The sequence below is a fragment of the Diadema antillarum genome, unplaced genomic scaffold (genome assembly GCF_040938485.1).
Source record: "Diadema antillarum isolate AM-2024a unplaced genomic scaffold, OU_Dant_1.0 scf00000159, whole genome shotgun sequence".
NCBI lineage: Eukaryota > Metazoa > Echinodermata > Echinoidea > Diadematoida > Diadematidae > Diadema > Diadema antillarum.
Genome location: NW_027271048.1, coordinates 952,966 through 975,169, shown reverse-complemented (window position 1 = coordinate 975,169; position 22,204 = coordinate 952,966). Strand labels below are relative to the sequence as shown.

The 22,204-nt window shown below is 38.8% G+C and overlaps 2 protein-coding genes across 2 annotated transcripts in view; one reads left to right on the top strand and one right to left on the bottom strand.

Moving 5' to 3' along the window:
- The window catches only part of LOC139722170 (DIS3-like exonuclease 1), a 29,963-nt gene extending 26,025 nt beyond the window's left edge, over positions 1-3,938 (bottom strand). The window contains exons 1-3 of the mRNA XM_071633486.1: positions 3,714-3,938; positions 2,838-2,971; positions 409-560 (exon numbers count right to left, since the gene is read on the bottom strand). Coding sequence (XP_071489587.1) covers positions 409-560; positions 2,838-2,971; positions 3,714-3,858 — 431 coding nt within the window. The 5' untranslated portion in view covers positions 3,859-3,938. The remainder of the gene's footprint in view (positions 1-408; positions 561-2,837; positions 2,972-3,713) is intronic.
- A 3,877-nt stretch (positions 3,939-7,815) lies between these two features.
- LOC139722147 (STAGA complex 65 subunit gamma-like) lies at positions 7,816-19,521 on the top strand. Its single transcript, XM_071633458.1, has 10 exons — positions 7,816-8,003; positions 8,741-8,858; positions 9,660-9,781; positions 11,238-11,347; positions 12,183-12,304; positions 13,376-13,519; positions 14,622-14,665; positions 15,678-16,011; positions 17,722-17,849; positions 18,879-19,521. Exons 1-10 carry the CDS (start codon positions 7,840-7,842, stop codon positions 18,889-18,891), a joined length of 1,299 nt encoding a protein of 432 aa, XP_071489559.1. The 5' UTR covers positions 7,816-7,839; the 3' UTR covers positions 18,892-19,521.
- Positions 19,522-22,204: the final 2,683 nt, after the last annotated feature.

Genomic DNA, 22,204 nt, shown 5'->3' with positions numbered 1-22,204 from the left:
TGAGGAGTGAGGAAGAGCATATTTTGTCTCATCATTGTTATTTGTGTTTATCATATTAAAACATGAAAAATTAGGTACATTGCGTTTATTCTAAGTGTTGGGATGCAACGCTGGTACTTGTATGATTTTGTGCCTTCATTAATCTGCTTTCAGACACAAGTAACGATTCAGGAAATCCATGAAGTCCATTCTCTGATAAAATTCAAGTATGCAGGGCAAATTTCAACAGCACTTTTAGACGTGAATGCTTGTTGGAAGACTAGCTAAAACCTCTATCAGGCTGGTCAAAAATATGAGATGACGAGGCCATCTTGCTGGTTACAGCATGACCACTGTTGTGGATTTATAATTTGAAAGATGAGATTGCATCGAAAGAATGAGACACTCAAAGAACACTCTTGCCCATACCTAGTTTGCCACTGTTCTTCGCTCTCCTCCGATTCTCTGGCACTGAAGGCACCAAGGCAAAACTCATTGGCAAATACCACACAAGATCCCGAATTGTCGTTGACCCTGCCACGCAGTCTGTTCAGCAAGCGCCGGCTCCCATTGTGCTTGACCTTGTTTACAGAAAGTGATGGGCACTCTTGTTATTTTAGTCAATCCTAAAAGTTACACTTCATGTTCTTTTTTTTTTACATCACATAATTGTTTAATATCCTTAAATTAAAAGAAAATAATGCCTAATAATATCAAAAATGTTCCAGACAGACATGTTACCATAAAACATACAGAAGCCCAGTAATTCCCTGCACCAGACTTTTTGTATGTAAAACAAAAAACAAACAATAATTGCTGACAAAACTCTCCATGTGACGATACATTCTGTCTGACTCTTCAATAATTCCATTAACCTATTTCACTGACCACAGACACCGAAGACAGCACAGGGAAGACTGAAGAACCCCCCCCCCCCCCCCCCCGAAGGGTATGCGACTGTGTATCACAAAACCAACAAAAAGTTGCACACATTGATTTTATGTAAGGGCTCAAAATAGATAAAATGGGTCAACCCAGTCAAGCTTGAGTTTTCCATGTTTTCTGAAAGAGCAAGTCTTCTTCTTCATTACACTGAAGTTTGGGATCAGGAAACGAACAGGATATTGTTTTCAGTAGTTTTTCTACAGCATTTTTTTTTTTTCGTAGAATAGTGTGATTAGGTGTGTCTCAATTAGTCATGGAGTTCCCTTTTCATTTCTTAAAAACCCTTTCCACACTTTTCATTTCCAACTCTAATAACTTTTGAAAGAATGATTCTACGGCTTTGAAAGTTTATTTACGTCATGAACAGAATGTGTTGATAGAGCATGATCAATTTCAGCTTAATCTGACAATCCCTTCATTGTTGTTGCTAAGTAGAAGTTTCACATTGTGTTTTTTGTCCTATTCATTGCACACAGCATGGCTCATGGTCAGATTAAGCGATTGTATGAATAGACCCTATACTTCGGAGCCTCTTTTCTCAGTACACACTTTTCCACAGTTTGTGCTTTCTTTCCAAAAGTATGACAGGTTTAATAGGAGTTATACAAGTACATCATTTCAAAGCTTAGGAGGCTGCTCTTTCAAAATTTGCTCTCCACTAAAATCCATGTCTGGTGGCTTTTTGTTGGTTTTGTGATGCGGGGTCACATCATAATACAGATATAGACTAGAAATGTCGCTATGGCGACTGGTATGCCTCCGCCATAATGCATGATTCTCCTAATAGGTCTATAGTACATGTGGACAATGTGTGATTACATTTTCACAAAATTGGCAAAATATTAAAATGACATGTTTGTCACAAATGTATTGAATGTTTACCTTCCTTGACCTATGTTTAATTGGATGAATAGGAGAGCATGTATTTGGGGATTTAAGAACTTTAACTTGACTTTGACCATTTCATAAGTTTATGCACTGAGTAATTTTCAAGGTATGGAGAAAAAGCGCAATTTCTGTATTGAACAGTAAATTGTTATCATTTTCATCTGGCCTTTGATTTATAAGAGAAGCACTGTCAGGCAGAACATACATAAATTCAGCATGTACTAAGTTTCAAGATAACTTGAGCCACTTCCGAGATATGGAGAAAAAAGTAAGTTCAGCACTCTCACTTGATCTTTGACCTTTTGACCTTTGACCTTCTTGGCAAAAAAAAAATCCCAGAGAATCTCTATTGGGTTAGACATGCATACATCAAGTTAAAAAAAAAAATATCTTGCTGGCATTGCATAAATATAAGGAAAATAGTAAGATTTTGAAGTATTGCCCTTGACCTTTGACCCCTGACCTTTGACCCCATGAACCCTAAATTCCCTAGATAACCACTGCCAGTCAGTAGATGCATATACACTATGTTCCATGAAGATACCTTGAACAATTTCCAAGATACAGAGAAAAAAGTGAAATTTTAACATTTTACTTGACCTTTTGACCTTTGACCTTTTGACCTCATAACCCCAAACTTTCACCAGAGAATCCTAATTGGGTAGTACATGTATACACTAAGTTTCAAGAAAATATCATCAGGCATTGCATAGATATGGGGGCAATAGTAAAATTTTAAGCATTTGACCTTGACCTTTTGACCTTTGACCTTGAGCATGTGCACCCAAAAGTTGATAGGCACAACTTCACCCCCTAATACACATACATGCCAAGTTTCATTAGGATACCTCAAAAGGTTTTGGTAGTTACCCTGTCCACAAAATTCATTACGGACGGACGGACGGACGGACGGACAACCCGAAAACATAATGCCTCCGGCACCACTTCGTGGCGGAGGCATAAAAACTGAAGCGAGAAACTGTACCAGCTGTATTGACACATGTACCAGGGAGAGAGATGCTTACAAAGTGTAGAACAGTGTCCAGGATCACAATCCCTCCTAGCTCTGGCAGCTCTAGAATATCTAGGAAGTCACGGGACGTCCTGCCATCTGGAACAAGGTAGTGGTTGTAGCCTCTTCCTAGTTTGCTTTTGGGTGCTGTCACAGAGCAAAAGAAATGAATACCAAGTATTTCACAGTGTGTTTAAGGGACAGTCTGAAGAAGCAAAAACTATAGATCAGAGCTCCATTTCATACTTAAGAAAGTTGACATGATAGCAATTCCTGCTGCAATGGCAAGTGGCATGCTAATAACAAGAATCCCTTTGCCTGATTGGCTGCTGTTACAAGAAGTTGCTATTCTGCGAAAAATTGCAATCTTAACATCTTTTACGAAATGAGGCCCCGCAGGCATCCTTTATATATCGACACCCGCACCAAGGTTTGACCTACCATGCCAAGATTCGACCGTGCGCAAAAGCATACAAGGTTTCTACATGTAGAAGGCAGTCAAATTTTGGCCGGCGTTGTGGTCGAATTATGGGCGGCTTGCATTAACATGACGTTTTTAGCAGATCTCTGGGCTGTTTCACTGGAATTCAAGAGCTTGACTGGGAAACTATGCAATTGCTCTGCAGAGTGGAATCAATGTCAAGTTGACATACCAATTATGAATTACAGTCAGTAAAGAAACTAAACAGTCCAACATTTTCCAGCTCTAGCAAGTTCATGGTGGGCAAAGGGTTTTAATAGTCTATTTTTGAGTACCAATGTTGAATGATGCACAGTGACATACCAGTAAATTTGTAAAGTTTCTTGTTCTGTTCTGTGATAAATTCTAAACAAGGGAAAAATTGAAATGTAGCAAATCTTTAATTTGACGTATGATTGAGACACTCACATGGGGGGCAATGCTGACAGAATTCACTGTTACAATGCACGTCTTTCCGTAGGTAGTGCTCCCTCACCACCCGCATGGGCCTCCCTTGCTTGTTCTTCAGCTGCAAGACCTTCTCTGTCTTCAACATGCTGGCTCGCTCAGTCATTCATTCCAACATTTTGAATCTTTCCAACTGGGCAATCAGGTCCTGGATCCTGGCAAAGACAAGCAATAACAACTGTAATACTTTAGATCTTTTCATTCCCAGAGTTCTCAATCTCAGGTGAACCATCGATCAGCATGAACAAACATTTTCTGCATTTCTAAAAGTGACAAGCAAGCCAATTAATTAAAAAAGAAAAAGAAAAAGAAAAAGATACCTCACCTGGTAACTAGTTCAGCAAAAAGTTCTCTATCTATGCGCCCTATAACCAATTAAATAACCAATTAATACACTAACCCCAGGGCGGGGTCGCTGGTGCGGTTACAAATACACCTGTTCATAACTACAAGAATCAAACTAGAGTGTACAAGTACAACTAGGTCTAGTACAAGAGGTCTACTCAAAATGCTCACTGTATTTGGCAAGCATGACGGGGCATGACACATCATTCTAGGAGTGGGACTGAACTGACAAATGAATGACTTCGAATCTGGCGGCATTTCATTCACGCAATCACATGTAAATCTAAAACCCTTCTAGGAGCATATCAGAATTTATTACGGTCGGATGTGGTATATCTTCAATAATCCGATATGTAGACTCAATAGCGACAGAAACAACCACTGAAATAAACTTACGAGTCGCAACAGCTAACCTAACAGCAGCAAGTCACCAACCAAAACAACACGGAACTCAGATAGTAGGTAAGTCGTACACGTCGTTCTACCGCGCTAAATCGCAAACCGCCAGCCAGCGCTGCTGGCGTAGAGTTTGCTGGCGAGCGGGCCGCTGGCCGCTGGCATGTCCGCCGCCGCCGCTGTACGCCACATCGCCGCACACGTTTTGTGTCATGTTGATGCTTTGGGGATGAGACGCTATCTTGAGACGAAGAGCCTGTTACTGGGACCAAAAGACATCCTTGTCAGTAACCGTGTTTAGTTGCTGGCCGTTAAAAAAACTCCGACGTTCTGATATTTTAATGTAAGTTCAAGCATCAAAGTGGTATTCTTTGACTTTCCGACAGTGATCAGCATCAGTTTCCAGTTCTTCGAGCTCCAAAAGAGAAACCGATTCTAATTGTTCAGTCCCATTCAATGCTTTTTGTGAAAGTTACAGTTTATGGCACACCTGCGATGGGTGATTTCGACTGTACCTGTGTGGCATGGTGGGTAGTTCAATAGAACCTTTCTGTAAGGTGTAACAGTTCATGTATGTTTCTTTTCCTACAGCGTAGTAATGTAGCATTTCATTCACCCGATCCCATTATAAGTTCCTTTTGCATACTCGTGAAATAGAAACTAGGCCCATGCCATGCACCATCACTGCTGCGTGTCCGTACTAAATTACTAGACTAGCTAGTCCTACTATGGTTGGGTGTTCATAATACCGGACACCTAACGTTTTTCTATCCATAGAAACGTGAAAAATCTCACAATTTGCCTGAAATTTTACTCACGTGTGGAGAAAATACTCCGGATTCACAGGCGCGCACTGAAAATGCGATCTGAGGTACGCGCTTTTAGATGGCGGCTTCGAACGCGTGGGGTGTCATTTTTTCCGCACTCAGTTGCCCTGCTCATTTCTACCGACCACCCTGACAATATGTATAAAGGGCACTTAAATGCGTTTTTTTTCGACAGGCCGCTGTTTTTTTCTAGCCATCATTTTTTCCCCAATAATATTTGAATATATTTTGAATCCTTCGATATTACTTTTGAAGGACTGTTTGATGAATTTGACTTGATTTTCATTAGGAAACTTTTCATCGTAATTGAAATAAATTAGATGAGTCGGTTTGTTTTTTTTTCACATTCATTTCTCGTTTCTGCATCAACTCGTACGGTCGTAGCGGGCGACAAAATGTTTGTCATGTGTATGTGTAACGTGTGTGCACGATCGTACAAGCGGCGGTGACAATTTTGTATGGGGAAATTTGTACATTGTATTTTCGGTCAATGTTTATTAACGCAGGACAACGAACATCGAAATTTGAGCAATTATTACGTAAATTTGAGGTAAATTACGTTTTGTTTTGTTTTTTGCTGCAGTTTAGCAATTTTCGGCACTGGCTTCCCCTGTGAGATAACAGCACGTAGTGCAATAAATGCGTATTCGAGTTGTTGTACGCGCTCCATTGACAAAGTACGCGTTCAGTAATAGGATACCGTTCGGTAATAGGATACCTGACTATATAATACTCATGAATGCGGCCCCACCAAACAGCGTTTACGCTAGCCTTATTATTGGCAAGGCCTCGTGGCTGTGAAAGAGACTAACTGCGAGAGAATGGGTGAACGTGAGACCGAGCGGCACAGCCGCAAGGGCTTTTGAAACCTGACATGAATTTCTTGTCTTGAGCCTTGTTTCTCGCTAATTCTGCTACCCTATAGGGTAGCGGCCAATCAGCGACCGCATTGCTCACCACGCCGTCGCATTATGAGTACGCATAAGTATGCATGTTGGCGGCTCGCTCATCCGTAGCTGCCTGCATTGCCAGCGCAGCATTGACATGTCCTCATTAGCATACCAACTGTGCTCTGACTCATGAATATATGAATAATTCATATTCGCCTTCGTCGGGAGGCGGTAGGGAAAAAAACCCAGGTTTCAAAAGGCCTCGTGGCTGCTCCACTCGGTCTCGCGTTCACCCGTTTCTCGCAGTTCTCGATGTGGCGAGTTAGTCTCAATCTTCAGCCACGAGGCCTTGTCAAAAGGCTACATTTACGCGAGATTGATACAGCGGTAGGGCCGATTTCCACAGCATAGCATCTTTTGTCCTCCCTTTCTCCCGTTTTTTTCTTTGATCTTCAACTTTTTATTCCCGGAAGGACTCCCTAATGTCCCTCGACTAATTTAATGCCCAATTTAACCATTAATACAACCCTACCTAACCCTAACCCTAACCTAACCTTGCTTGCTAACGCACGGGTGCATGCGCACTACGGTGGGGCCTATTTCACGATTTTGCCATTCCTTTCGATCCTAATTAATTAATCACTAATCAACATACCATAGTCATGGTAGTTGTGGGTAAAGTCAGCCTAGTGGGTGGGTAAACTCGGCCCCCAGCGCGACAGCGCGCACCGGTATTCACTGAGTTGTTGCTATATGCTAGCTAGGTTTAGAATCGAATCTAGCTAACTATACACAGCTCTGTTGCTGTATTTTTACACAAGTGTCGCAAGGTGTCTGGTATCAGGGTAGCGGTAGTAGGATGGGCAAGCCTGGGCTGGGGTAACTCACACCTACCTGTAATCTATTGAATGTGATCAGTTTTGCTTCGTGTTTTTGATTTTAACTTAACAGTTGACAACTGCCAAAAACAATGATTTATTACTTGGTCTGCAGTCTGCACACTGTGGTTCACTTTTCTCCGCTCTGATAGTAAAGGCAGAAGTTACAAAGATGGTAATCACTGTGCAGCTATTGAAAAGTTATGTCGCAATGAGGTATTTTAATACACTCAAGCAGCGCACACACAGAAACAATTGCTGGACTCAAGGTGACTCACACGCCATGCTCACTACAAAGCACTTTGAAGTAGTGCAGCGATGGACAGTTTTTGCAGTCAGACATGCAAATTTTGGCTGTAGGCACTGCTTAATGGCACTCCATGGATTGTAATGCCAAATTAAAGTCTTAATAGGGATCAATTTCATGTAAGTAAAACATGAAATTTGAGGTAAAAAGTATGAATTTTTAGCATTTTGTAGCTGTTATGAAAGATGTCTCAATGAAAGTGTATGTGTCTTTATCAGACTAGCCTCCGGCAAGCTTTGTATTTGTTGAGGCCAAAATATGCATAGTATTTGAATATACATTGCTGAAACGAGTCTATTCAATACAGTGTGTGAAAGTGACACAAATTCTTAAGTGCAAATTTTTTTGTGAATATTTCCCAAATGAGATTGCATCAAACCCCACTTCTTTTGTTTTCTACTTCTAGAGTTGTTCATTGGTTGTCATCAACAATAGTCTTCCAACATGAGCAGAGGTTATTGGGGAGAGATGCCATCTTCAATGGCTGCAGCAGGTACCGCATCAGCAGGTGTGGACATAGATGCTATGGCAACAAAGTCACCAAGCATTCAGGTCACTGCCCCTCACTTACACCAGCCTTCAGCTCAGCAGAAACCTCAAGTTCTCTTGTAAGTATACAACGTAGCTCCCATATAATGGTCAGATGTTCTGCTTATTTCCATTGGATTAGATGCTTAGATGCTTAGATGACTTCCACTTTGTTCAATTGGCAGATGAGAAAACAGTAAAACTCTTGTTAGCTTTTTTTGGTGATGATTGGACAATGCCAATATAAACCAAAAATCTTATCTGAAATCAATAAAAATTCATGTGAAAGACAAAAATTCATTTGAAATTAGCATATGACCACTGCGTCGGTTTCTCAACAAATTTCAGCTGCAGGGCTATTTGACTCTCAAAGGCCATTTTTCATTTTCCTCTTTCCTGTGGGAATCAGATAATCTTCAAGACCTGATGAGAGGTATTGTGTTTTATTTGGTAAGACCTTTGATTCCACTGCTTGCAGCAGCAGAAGAAGAACTCTTTATAGGCAAGACACTGTATTGTCCTTGGCTAGTTGTTCTGAGGAGGGGGATACATGGTGTTGGTCCAGGCAATGCCTGCTTGTGAATTGAATTCTTTGTATGGATTTGAATTAATCTTATCTGCATTAATTGCAATCTATATTTTTCTCCAAATGAGGATCTACATTGTCAAGGTAAAAACAAGTAAACAAACAAACATTTTTCACTATTTCATGCTGAATTGGGGATTTGATAAGAATTTGGGTCTTGCTTGCAATCACATTTGTGTGTGTGTGTGTGTGTGTGTGTGTTTTCCGTGTCAACTTTTATCCTGTCTGCAGACTTCAGCCCGAGTTATGTCGACCAGACCGGACCAGCCTTCACACCATTGATCTGCTGAAACACTGCAGACAGATCAGAGGGAAAATGAGCACCTTCCAGAATCAGCATGAAAGCACTGTGAGTTTTCAGACAAATGATCACCATACTACATAACGAGCACTTGCATCAATTAAAAGTATATATTTATATATGCTCTATAATATATAATCAATTTCCTTCTTACACAATTTCTTTTGTGCTCATCCTTTGATCCTCTCTGGTCAAACAACTAACAGATAGATTATGACCATCAGTGATGAAGCATTGGTGCATTCAATATTTGAAACGCTAGTAAATAGATTTTCAAATTAATCCACACAAAACATACAGAGATGCCAAGGTCAGAGAGCAGCTAGGTGTAGTATGGCTTATCAGGCGTGTCAGAGGAAGCGAAGTGACCGAGTTAGTGAAGGGTGTGGGAGAGGGATATTTGCCCTCCCACAGAAAGGAGCTCTATCTTTTTTAAGCTGTTGTTATCTGGTACATACTAAATATGATAAGTTTGGCTTTTTCTTATTAAAAATGGTATTGTCTCAAATAGATTGTTCCATTGTGGTAAGTCTTGAGAATTGTCATGGCTTGGATGAAATAGATTAGATATGAGTGTGAAAACCTTATGTAAAACAAATGTCCTGACGTGCAAGTTTGCAGTTTCTGGTGTGTGGAGTACATAGATAAATGAAGCAGTGAGTCAGCGTCTCCCTAATGACATCTTACACTTCTTCAACTTGTACATCTTACTAGATGGACGTAGCACATTGTAGATTGTCATGAATACTATCATTATCACTGTTTAATGATTACTGTTCGATATGTATTTATGTCAGATTTATTTCATTTGTGATTGCTTTGCATCTTCTCTCTTGGTCTTGAATGCAGAAATCCGATGATGGGTTCTCCCGCCCTCGATTGCCACCCCTCCCGGCCCAGCCTCAAATTGTGAAAGATGAGAAGATGGCATCGTCCATTCCCGTCATCACAGGGATTAGGCAGAGACCAGGGTATGTCATAATAGAATTTGAGGTAATATCACAGAAATTTTGACTCTTTCATTACTGGCCAAGAAGATTTCAATGTGTTTAATCTGCTCACTTTACCAAAATCGTTGCTGGTAGGTTGACGTCTTTCTCTTCATAATGTCAATCTCAAGCTTTGACATTATAGTAATGCTGATATATTACTGATACTTTTATGTATCTAATTGTCAAATAGTAAAACTTGACGGTTTTCAGTTGTATTTCTTATTCTGCTTTTACCACTGTTCTTTTTCACATTTTAAAGACATTATGCTTTTCATGCGGCAATGAATTGAAATTATCTACCAAATGAAAGATCAATCTGTGTCAGAATTTGACAGTGATGTATTAGAGCTGAAATATTCCTTACTCAGACCTACCAAACTGTCTCATGTAATAGGCATGAGACTTTTGCCTCACAACAAAAAAGAATAAAAACCCAAAACATAGATTTCTAACCACCGTAAAAGTCACATTTTTGAGACAAGATCAGAATAAGACAAAATATTATATTTGGTATGTACCAGACCACCCATTTTACAGCTAAAATAAGCTCTTCAACGTAACCCCCTCCTGCATCCTGCCCTCATTCAGTCGCTTCATTTTCATGGATGGCGCTGACATGCCAAAACATCTCATGCCTTGCTGCTCTCTGATTTTCTTGGCATCTCTGCTTACCTTTTCCTATTTCTCTGATATGTGTCATCTGCCAGACAGATTCAATACAATGTCAGTATTCATATCGTATGTATACTCGCGTAAAACACGATATATTCGCAGCATGAAAATTTCACGAATTGGAGCTGTCGACCTTTCTCGCGGCATGAAATTTTGTCGCGAATTACCACTGGCGTCCAATGCATATTGTGTAGGCAAGAACTTTTGCGTGCATTTTAATTTCGCGAATGTTGCTGCTCGCGAAATTCGCGAAATTAAAATGCATGTGAACATTCCTCGTTTTACAGTATGTTGCATTTCCATGCATCATGTGATTTTGTATGAAAAAAATAGTTGAAAGGTCTTAGCAGATCATTCTCTCATACGCCCATTCCACAGAGATTTTTTCTCATCGGTCACTCGTCAGAAGCTAAGTTTATTGCTTCCAGCCACCCACTGAAGTGTACTGGATCACTGTCCGATCAATCGGACTTGTGTTGGTCGACTATCAAGTCAGTGTCAGACATGTTGGGCTGTGATCCGATGAGGCAAGATCATCAGATGAGGATCACGCGCAACTTGTCTGACACTCACCTGATACTCGATCCAATACACTTCAATAGGTGGCCAGAAGCAACAATCTTTGCTTCTGATGAGTGACCAATGAGAAAAAATCTCTGTGGAATGGGGGTATTAACAATCATTTAAAGTGGAGTCACTGCTTGAGATTTTGCATCCTACTCTTTGAATCTCTGATTCTTTGATATTTGTGTCATCATAACAGGTGTCCAAGGTTACAGCTGAGAGATGGAAACGTAGAAATTGATTCCAGTGTTGCTAGGCAACTCACCCGCCGAGCAGCAGCCACTATTTGTGCTCACAGTGGTTATGACAGTAAGTGGATCAGCTGATAAATGTACACATCAAACTTCTACAATATGCTGTAAAAGTGGACAAGTAAAAGTTGAAAAGTGGAAACGAAACTAGTGCGAAAATAAAAACATCCAAATCTGTTGCTTGTTTTATCATTACTATCTTATATTTTGATTTCCCTTGATAAAAATCATTCAAAATTTGTCTTACTCCACCGAGCGTGAAAAATTACTTGTGTGAAAATTTCCACTTTTACAGTATTTGATTGCGGGTATTACCAAGAATAGTGCATACAATGTATGTATCAAACAAAGATCGCTTGAATGTTGATTGCAATATTAAAATTGTTCTCTTCCTGTGGGTTACGGTATGCAATTGAAATCTCTAGTTTTATACAGTTTGAATCTTTGTGATTTCCTTTGACATTTGTGCAATACTTTTGTTCTTATGTGCTCTGACAATCCTCTAAATGAAGATGGTGAGCTGGTAATGCCTACCAGTAACAAAGACAGCAACTTATGTCAAGGTACTGTTCTAACATAGTTAATGAGGTCCCCAGGTTAAGTATGTTGGCAGCAGAATTACCGATAATGCACTTAAGGCTAGGTGTGTTACCCCCCTCTGCCGAGTTATTCTAAGGGGGCTTAGGCAGTCAGTCCCATATTTGTTTGCCTGTAAACATTTAATTCTCTCTTGACTGCTGCTTTCAACTACCGTTTCATATCTCACAGTGCTTTAAATAGATTTTCCTGTGAAAATGACGGGGATAGTTTCTTCCTCTGAATTTTTAAGTACAGTAAATGGATCAAAATCAAATTCCAAAGTGCTGATCCCAGTTTTGGTTCATCCCAAATAGCGAGCCAAGAATCCTCATTGGAAACCCTGACAGACGTTCTGCAGGAATTTCTCGCAAACACATGCAAGCTGCTGCGAGTGGCCGTTGACCGGGAGGCCCACACCGGCCAGACGGGATTTCAGGTATTTCTCCCACGTCGTCTGTTAAGCCACTGCTTACCAGCTGATATCAGACTCTGCATTTCCGGCAGAATCCTCCGTGAGACTGTCCAAACTTGGTTTTCAGAGGGTTAACTTGTATAGTAGCTGGAGTGATGAATCTGTAATGTGGTGTTACTGACAGAGAATGAATGTAGTGCAAACTTTTCATCTTCTTCATCTGCAAAATAGGTCCAATGCGAATCTTTAGAACAAAAATCTTGATTTCTTAGTTGTCAATGGATGATTATGATGAGCTGCCATAATCAAGGCAGCAGTTACAAAATCAGTATTACTGCAGTGTATCATATAAAATGGTTAAAGAATGTACCCATTCACAAGTGCCAAAATGAGTCACGTGTGCTCTTTGTGTGTTTTTTTTTCTAACATGCGCAGGAGTGCAGTAAGTGCGCAATAATAAAGCATTACAGCACATCATGCTATCTCTTGTGTACGCAGCCAAACAATTGCATTGATTTACACAGTTGACTGCTCAGTGGATCGAAAAGTAGGCCCTTTGTATTGCAATACAAAGTTTTACTAGCGGTCATAGACCGCTTTTATAAAACAAATAATGAACATGTTTAAGTTTGAGATGTCAGTGGAGATGCAGCACACTCTTGGGTTTTCACAGTGTCGTGCAGCATGCACTCGCCTGTATCTGATGCATGTTGTAACTTTTGTAATACCCTCAAGTGCACTACATGTCCAATAATGCACTCTCACCTGTGCATTGGTATACTGCAAAACATGATGTATTTGCGGCATGAAATTTTTGCGAATTGGAGCTGACGGCTTTTTTTTGCGACATGAAATTTTCACGAATTGCCACTGGCATTCCAGTGCATATAGTGTAGACAAGAACTTTCGGGTGCATTTTAATTTCGCGAATCTTGGCACTCGCGAAATTCACAAAATTAAAATGCATGCGAACATTCCTTGTTTTACAGTGCACAATCACATTATGCGTCCGAGATGGATACTGCCAGACTGTTAATGTGCAAAAGGTCGCAACTGTGTAATTGAATCATTTGCTTTCATGACCTGTTTTTCCAGGATCCCCTCACGCAGGTCTTCTATGAAATCGGCGTTGGGAGCAGGGAAACCCTCTTCAATTTTTGGAAGACGCGGATAAGGGACTACCACGACCGCGTCACAAAGCGGACAGAAGAACTGAGAGAAAAATATGAAGAAATGCAGGTGAGTCAGAGTAAGGTTGTAAAGATACAGATATATCCTAAATAAATGAGACTTATTATCATTACCACCACCAAGGAGGTTATGTTTTTGCCAGCCTTGGTTTGTTTGTTTGTTTGTTACTTTGTCTGTCTTTTTGCAGAATAATTCAAAAAGTCATGAATGGATTTTGATGAATTGAAAATGAAATGAAAACTTGGTAATGACACAAGGAACAGATGATTAAATTTTGGTAGTGATTCGATTCACCATCTGGATCCAAGAACATTTTTTTTTTTTAAAGGATTCTTTATCATTGGCAAATTGGGCCTGTACCAGGGAATCCAAGCTGCATATATTTAAGGTGCACATACGCACACTGCTGAGTGCGCGCTCAAAGCGCAGCAGGAAGCTGAGGTGGAAACACTAGAAAGGATTCTTTATTGCTGGGAAATGGGGCCATTTTAATCATATTAATTATGTGGAAATGAGCCGCTTGGTTGAGGTCTGTGCTCTCCGAGTGCTTTTCGAATTGATGTTTTTGTAACCATCATCTTATGCTGTGTTTGAGGGATGGAGGCAAAGTCCATCACGATATTATGTTGCTTTGTACGAAAACAGCAAAATCAGAAAATTATGTCATTGAGAATTTGGGCAAAAAAATTATGACTTGTAAAAGTTTAGAGAGCAGTACAAATTGGCAACTCACTTTGATATAAGTGTTGAGCACCTCTTCATTTGTTTTGTACACAAAAATTTGCTAATTTTCATTTTCCTAAGACATTTGGACACTGGCAGAACTTATCTGCTGAGGAGGACATGCAAAAATGTAAAAAAAAAACACAAAAAAAAAACAAGAACACACCCCATACACATCATTAAAAAATCATATTTCATTTTTTTCAAAGTGTAGAGTGAAAACAAAGAACAAAATCTAGTCGAAGTATTAGCCTTTCTTACTAACTAGAAGTAGTTGTGATTTGTCGTCTATCATCAATAAAGCATTGGTTGAGACCTTTCAGTATGTCAATAGAATTAGCACTTCATACATGACTTTTTTCTTGCAAATGCTATGCAGCAAAATCATATGTGGGTGATGTTGTATATCTTTTTTTTTCCCTTTCAGAACCCAAATTATCAAATGCATGCACATGATGAGAAGTCACCAAGGTCAGTATATCTTAGAGAGATTTTTATTTCTGATGTCATAATAATAATAATAATGATGTTAATATTAAAATCAATAATAATAATAATAATAATAATAATAATAATAATAATAATAATAATAATAATAATAATAATAATGACAATTGTTAGTATTATTATTACTATTATTATTATTATTATTATTATTATTATTATTATTATTATTATTATTATTATTATTATCATCATCATCATCATTGTTGTTGTCATGATCACCATCATTATAATTATGTCATTTTTCACCTCAGGATAGTATTTGATGTTTTTGCAGTACGTTATCTAAGAATGTCTATGAAGAGTAAAGTAACAATGTGCTCCAGTTCTATCAAGTTGTTACAGGGCATGACTGTAGATATCTGGGAAATGTAAGCATGCTAATTGCAGTATTCTTTTATAGAGTCATTACACCACATCAGTTGTACTTTGCCAGAGATATACTTATTCTGTTCTTAATTCTTTGATTGTACATTGATTTTATGCACTGTTGATCCTTATGTTATGAGTCAGTATATTTTCTATCAAACTTTTTTATCCACACACACACACACACACACACACACACACATACATTCTGTATTGTTTATGACTTCAGTTTTTGGTCAAGTCCTGTAGATGAATGATAATTTCAGTAGCAGTACAGCAGTAAATCCTGCTATGGCTTGGTGTGTGTCAAAGAGATATACATCCAGTGCTGTAGTGTGTTCATAAATACAGCTAAATCACCAATAACTTACCTGGAGCCATCTACTTTTGTTGACAACTTTTATCTGTACTGACCCTTTTGAATTAGCAAGAGGTATGATATTTACAAACCTTAAGTTGATATCAGTATATCATTGTGTCTTTTCTCTGAAATAGCATGTAGGATTTTGACTTTCCTGTTCATTCTAGTGCAAGCATTCCATGATTGGTGGAATGGGATTGATGATGCCTGTATGCCATCTTCTTGTGTTCTTCTTCTCTGATTCGCCAGGGTTAAGGAGGAATCACTGTCAGACGCATCTTTCTACGACCCTCAGTCCCACTCACAGGACGAGGTGTTGGAGAACCAGAGTGAGTCATCCTCTTCCGAGGTGCCTTCCAATCAGCCGCTCTCCTTCCACAGCCTCGGCAACATGGAGCTGGACGATGCCACCGCGGCCGTGCCGGGCTCGGCGATCGGAGGTGGTGGAGAGAGCGTCGAGGTGGCGGAGGAGGAGGAAGGGGGCAACTGGTATGGTGTGAAGGAGGAGGATGCTGGGGAGGCGGTTGGTAGCACCGGTATCAAGAGGGAGGTGATAAGTGGTGACGAGTCCTCTCAGGATGTGGTAGGTCCTCACCTTATAACATAACACAAAAGTTTAGCTTACTGTAAAAGTGGAAATTTTTAGCACATGACACTTATGCAAAAATGAAACCTTATGAATTTTTTGCATGGTGTATTTATGGGTAATTCTCTTTCATGTTTTGATCATACAGAGTTAAATTGTGTGACATGAAACTAGCGCAATGATAAAATCATGAATGTTTTGCTTGTTTAATGTGATACTATTTTATGTTTTGGTTTTTCAGAATTAAACACATGCTAAATTCATCTTACTGTATACGCCGAATATTTTGCGAGGTTTTTATTTCATTAGGGGAAAAATGAGCAAAGAAAATGGACCCGAGACCTCCGGAACGCAAATTTTGTGAGTCAGGTGCTATTCAAGAAATTAGAAACACATGAAAATAATTACTCTGATCCTGATGAATGTGACGCACATGTATACATTTTGCCGTTTAGTACAGTAGTCCACTGTCGCGAATTCAACCACTCACGAAATTGTCGCGAAGTCCCGATTCGTGAAAATTTAGACTCCCTAAATATATGGCGTATACAGTACTTGACTGAGCGTGAAAAATAACGCGTGCAAAAATGTCCACTATTACAATATACAGTGGGATCTCATAACAAATCCAGATATCCCAGGATACCTGATATAGAAAGGGACTTTTGCAGGTCCCGTTTCTTTTCTTTTCTTTTGCTTATATCCCTGATTTAACAAGATGCCAATATAATGAGAAAATTTCAGCGGGTACAAGCAGCTTGTTATAAAGGAGGTCCACCTGTAATAGGGTAAAAGCACTACAGTGACCTATTCATCTAATGAATTTGTGTCTTGCATTCAACAATATACTTGGGGTTTTTTTATGCCTCCGCCAATGAAGTGGCCGGAGGCATTATGTTTCGGGTCGTCCGTCCGTCCGTCCGTCCGTCCGTACGTCCGTATGTACGTCCGTCCCGTTTTGTTTTTGTTGATATCTCAAGAACCGTGTGGTGGTTATACATCAAACTTGGTATGAGGGTATATCCTGGGAGGATAATACTTTGTTTGGATTTTAGGGTCACGGGGTCAAAGGTCAAAGGTCACAGGTTATTTTGTGAAAAAAAAAACTTTTGGTACAGTATTTTACATACTATGAGTCATGTACGTTTAACTTGGTATGAGGGTAGAGTATGACAAGACAAATATTCACTGGTATTTTGGGGTCAAAGGTCAAAGGTCACAAAGGTCCTTATGATATGACAAAAATAAAATGTTTTTATAATATTACAGATGTTAGACCCATAAACTTCAATTTAAAGCCACTGATTAACATTGTGTTTGATCGATTTAAAAAATTCTAAAACTGAGCTGCCTGACCAGTCTAATTATGTTCAGATGGATGACAAAACTTTTTCTCCATACCTTGAAAATTACTCAATGCATAAACGTATGAATGGGTCAAAGTCAAGTTAAAGTCCTCAAATTCCAAATACATGCTCTCCTGTTCATCCAATTAAACCTAGGTCAAGGAAGGTGAACATTCAACACATTTGTGACAAACTTGTCATTTTAATATTTTGCCAATTTTGTGAAAATGTAATCACACATTGTCCACATGTATTATCTAGACCTATTAGGAGAATCATGCATTATGGCGGAGGCATACCAGTCGCCATAGCGACATTTCTAGTTACTGTTGTTGTTATTTTTCTTTTAAATGCATCACAGAAAGCAGAGGAAACAATAATTCAAGGTTCTCCATCACTCGGAGGTCAAGTACCAAGCCACAACCTAAATACAGATTCCACCTCACCTACAGACAAGAAGATCCAACTCCAGATGCCTCCGAGAAAAAAGTAAGTCTTCTTTTTAAAGGACATGTTCACCTTTATAGACATGTGGTTTGAATGAATGCAACAGTATTAGTAGAACACATCAGCAAGAGTTTGAGGAAAACTGGACAATCCATTTAAAAGTTATGCATTTTTGAAGTTTCTGCTTAGTCACTGCTGGATGAGAAGACTACTACAGCTTGTGATATCACATGTGTACAACGATATAAAGAAAATATAAAGAAAATTAGACATATTCTCGCTTTTCTCGCACAATAAAAGAACACATGACTTGCCTCTTTAAGAAGACAGGGGGAATATTATTACCCTTAACATACGTCAGTGACAAGTTGAGGAAATGTACACTTTTTTTCAAAAAGTAAAATTTTGTGAAATTTTCTTTATATTTTACTTAAATATAGTGTTGTACGCATATGACATCATACACTGTAGGAGTCTTCTCATCCAGCAGTGACTGTGCAGATACTTCAAAAATTCACAACTTTTGAACGGATTGTCTGATTTCCCCCAAACTTTCACTGATGTGTTCTACTAATATTGCTGCATTCACTCAATCCACGTGGATACGAAGGTGGATTTGTCCTTTAATGTGCATGAACTTTTACATCTGACATCAGTGAATATGATATGTGACACTGAACAAGCTCAGAGAGTACCTAAAACTGTTGATTGGTATCATTTGTATAGGATGATAGATATGGTCTTTTTCATGAGCAAATTTCAAACAAAGCAAGTATTCAAATTTCCTTTTTCTTTCCTCCCATGAATGTGTTAGGGGTTCTTTAAAGTGCTCTTTTCCAGCAAAGTCTTGCAATGTTCTGTAGATTTTCATTGACCCTTTCTCCTTTCATGTGTTCCACCATACAAGGAAATCTACTCTTATGTGTTGCAATCTTCCGATCATCGCAGACTTTGGGATCAGAAAATTCTGTGATAGCAAACTTGCTGTGTGCTTTGCAAGATATGGAATATTAGTGAAAGCTTCTATCAAACTTGTGTAAACATAGCTGTATTGTCTCTTTGTCCACACAGGAAGAAGAAATGATCACCATACAGGACGATGGTGATGATTCTGGTCATCAGTCCAGAGCGCACTTCAGATCTTATCAGCCCTTTCTAGAAGATACTCTACAACTCTATCCTTGCGTATATATTTTAAACAAGTTTGCTCGCATTGGCCCAGCATGAAGAGAAAATAATGATAATAATAATCACTTAGAAGGTTCCATCTTGACAGTGAGATGATCATATCAAGACAAATACGAACCACTGCATGACATGGAGAAAAAACTGATGCAAGGAGGAGGATGTGAACATATCTTAGGAGTACTGTGGTCCAGTGAAGACTGCTGTGGGCCCCACGGAGTACATAGAAAATGTTAGGATATCTATTCTTGCTAGAATGGCAAATGCTCTTAGCAACAGTCAATCAGGAAGTGGGATTCATTGCAGCAAGACTTGCCAGCATGTCAAGTTTTTGTAGTGAAAAGAGCCCGGGACTGTTACGCTGGAGTCCCTAAAGGTGATTTTTGCTTGAAGGCATACATACTTGCCTTGGATAGTTAGCTTTGTCCATGCTTTCCCACTGGACACAGATGTAAAGAAAGGATAGCCAGCAAAGCTAGGGTAATAATTGCGATCTTCTTCTCGTCTCGGGAAGAGCGGTAAAAATGGTTTGGGCAGGTATTAAGCCATGTGCTTTGTGTAGAAAGTACACAAAGTACACAACATTTTTTATGCCTCCGCCAACGAAGTGGCCGGAGGCATTATGTTTTCGGGTCGTCCGTCCGTATGTACGTATGTACGTCCGTACGTCCGTACGTCCGTCCCGTTTTGTTTTTGCCGATATCTCAAGAACTGTGTGGTGGTTTTACATCAAACTTGGTATGAGGGTATATCCTGGGGGGATTATACTTTGTGTGGATTTTAGGGTCACAGGGACAAAGGTCAAAGGTCACAGGTTATTTTGTGAAAAAAAAAGATTGAAATTTTCATGTTTTTCTCCATATCTCGCAAATGGTTCAAGGTATCTTCATGGAACTTAGTATATATGCTTGTACCGATGAGCAGTGATCATCTAGGGAAGTTGGGGGTCATGGGTCAAAGGTCAAGGTCAACTCCTCAAAATATCACTACTTTCCTTAGAATGCAATGCCTGAAGGTTTGGTTTTTTTAAAACTTGATGTATGCATGTATTACCCAATATATATTCTGTGGGAAGTTTCTTGCCAAAAGGTCAAAGGTCAAAAGGTCAAAGGTCAAGTGAAAGTGCTAAATTGCACTTTTTCCTCCATATCTCGAAAGTAACTCAAGGTATCATCATGAAACTTACATATTTATGCATGTTCTACCTAACAGTGATTCTCTTTGGAACTGTGAGGTCAAAGGTCAAAGGCCAGGTTTAGATAATGCTATTTTACCATTTGATACTGAAATGATACTTTTTCTCAATACCTTGAAAATTACTCAATGCATAAGCTTATAAAAGGGCCAAAAGTCAAGTAAAAATCGTCAGTCCCCCAAATACCTGCACTCTGACATTTTAATAATTCATCAAATTGTACCTAGTTCTAGGAAAGTGAACATTCAGCACATATGTGGCAAACCTGTCATTTTAATATTTTGCCAATTGTGTGAATCTGTCATCACACATTGTCAAGACATTGTACTATAGACCTATTAGGAGAACCATGCATTATGGTGGAGGCATACCAGTCGCCGTAGCGATATTTCTAGTTTCCTTTTTTTTAACTCTCTCTTTGTCTATTTTTCTTTCAATTTCTTTCCCTCACTTTTCTTTGTTTCTCCCTCTTTTTCTGCTTGTTATTATGTTCCAATGAAAGACCATGAAAGCTGATCAATTTGTGTGAGGGCTCTGTGGCAAATGTGTGCCAGTACCATACCAAGTCACCAGCAATCATGATTAAAAACCCTGTGTGAAGAGGTCCTTGGAGCAGGAAATTTGATTCAGTATGTCATATCATGGAGCTACACCTCCGTGGTCATATGTTTTGTCTTATCATAGTCATATACAGTGAAAAACTAGAGAATTTGTGTATTAGGACCAGAGAAAAGAGCATGAGAAGGTTCTTGTTTAATTGGTCCATCAGTAATATTCAATGACTTAAATCCTGCATTAGATGCATATCCGGGAAGAAAAACCTTGAAAGATCATGTTCAGAGTGGCTACACTTTGGTCACATATACATGTTTGTTTGTTTGTTGTTGTTTTTTTTTTTGGCAGTTAGGTTACTTGTAACTGTTGGTGTCATTTGAAAATTAAATTTACCATCTCATCAGTCTTTACTGCAGCATTGTTGTAAATTTTGTACATTAAACAATTTTTTTTTACAACATGTCAATTTCTGCCAATGTCATGAAATCTATTCCAAATATAAGTTAGTCTGATAAAAAAAGAATAAAATCTTATGAGTTCAATGGTTAGAATTTGACTGAAATCAAATGCAAAATAAGGAAGTTATGGCATTTTGAAGTTTTGTTAATTTCTACAAAACAGTTCTTGTACAGTGGATATGAATATGCAAATGAGTGAGCTAACGATGTCATACCCTCACAATTTTCCACTGATCGTGTACAAAAAAATGATGAAAAGTCAATGTTTCTGGCATTGAAGTGCAAAATATGATGTTATTCCTGGTTGAATAACTTCAGAATAATTATCAGTTAGATATACCAGGATTTGAGCCACGGGCATAATTGTGTTTGAATGAAGAACTGGAAATGTCAAAATTCTGTGTACAAATTATATAGCAAGTTGTGAGGGGATGACATGCTTTCTTTGCCATTTCATATTCATATTGACCAATCAAGAACTGTTTCCTGAAAAATCAGCGTTACTTCAGAATGTCAAAACTTCCTTATTTTTCACTCGATTTCAATGAAAATAATTACTGTTGAACTCATAATATTTTACTCTTTCTTATCAGACTAACTTATATTTGGAGTCGATTTCCCCTTTAAGCCTTGTGTATCTATGAGTTAATTGACAGCTGAAGAGAAAAGGTTTGTATATGAACTGTAAAGAGGGAATGGGAGGTTGACATTAAAGGGGAATTCCAGTGCAGGTAAAAGTTAGTCTAGAAAGAAGGATTATTATTTTTTTTAGCACAACTATGAACATTTTATCAAAATGGAATGAAAAATAAGGAAGTTATGACACTTTTAGATTTTGCTAATTTTTCATGGAACAGTTCCTAAACAATCAATATAAATATGCAAATAGTGAAGTGATGATGTCATCCCCTCGCAACTTGCCGTATAGTTTGCACATAAAATTAGATTTACAGTTTTCATTCAAATGCAATTATGCCCCACCATCAAATCCTGCTGTATAACTG

What these genes read in the sequence shown, in the direction of transcription:
- LOC139722147 (XM_071633458.1), top strand. Translation starts at nt 7,840, where the DNA reads ATGAGCAGAGGTTATTGGGGAGAGATGCCATCTTCAATGGCTGCAGCA. An exon ending in CCGGCCAGACGGGATTTCAG is followed by an intron (nt 12,305 to 13,375) that starts GTATTTCTCCCA and finishes CTGTTTTTCCAG; the next exon opens with GATCCCCTCACGCAGGTCTT. An exon ending in ACGAGTCCTCTCAGGATGTG is followed by an intron (nt 16,012 to 17,721) that starts GTAGGTCCTCAC and finishes AATGCATCACAG; the next exon opens with AAAGCAGAGGAAACAATAAT.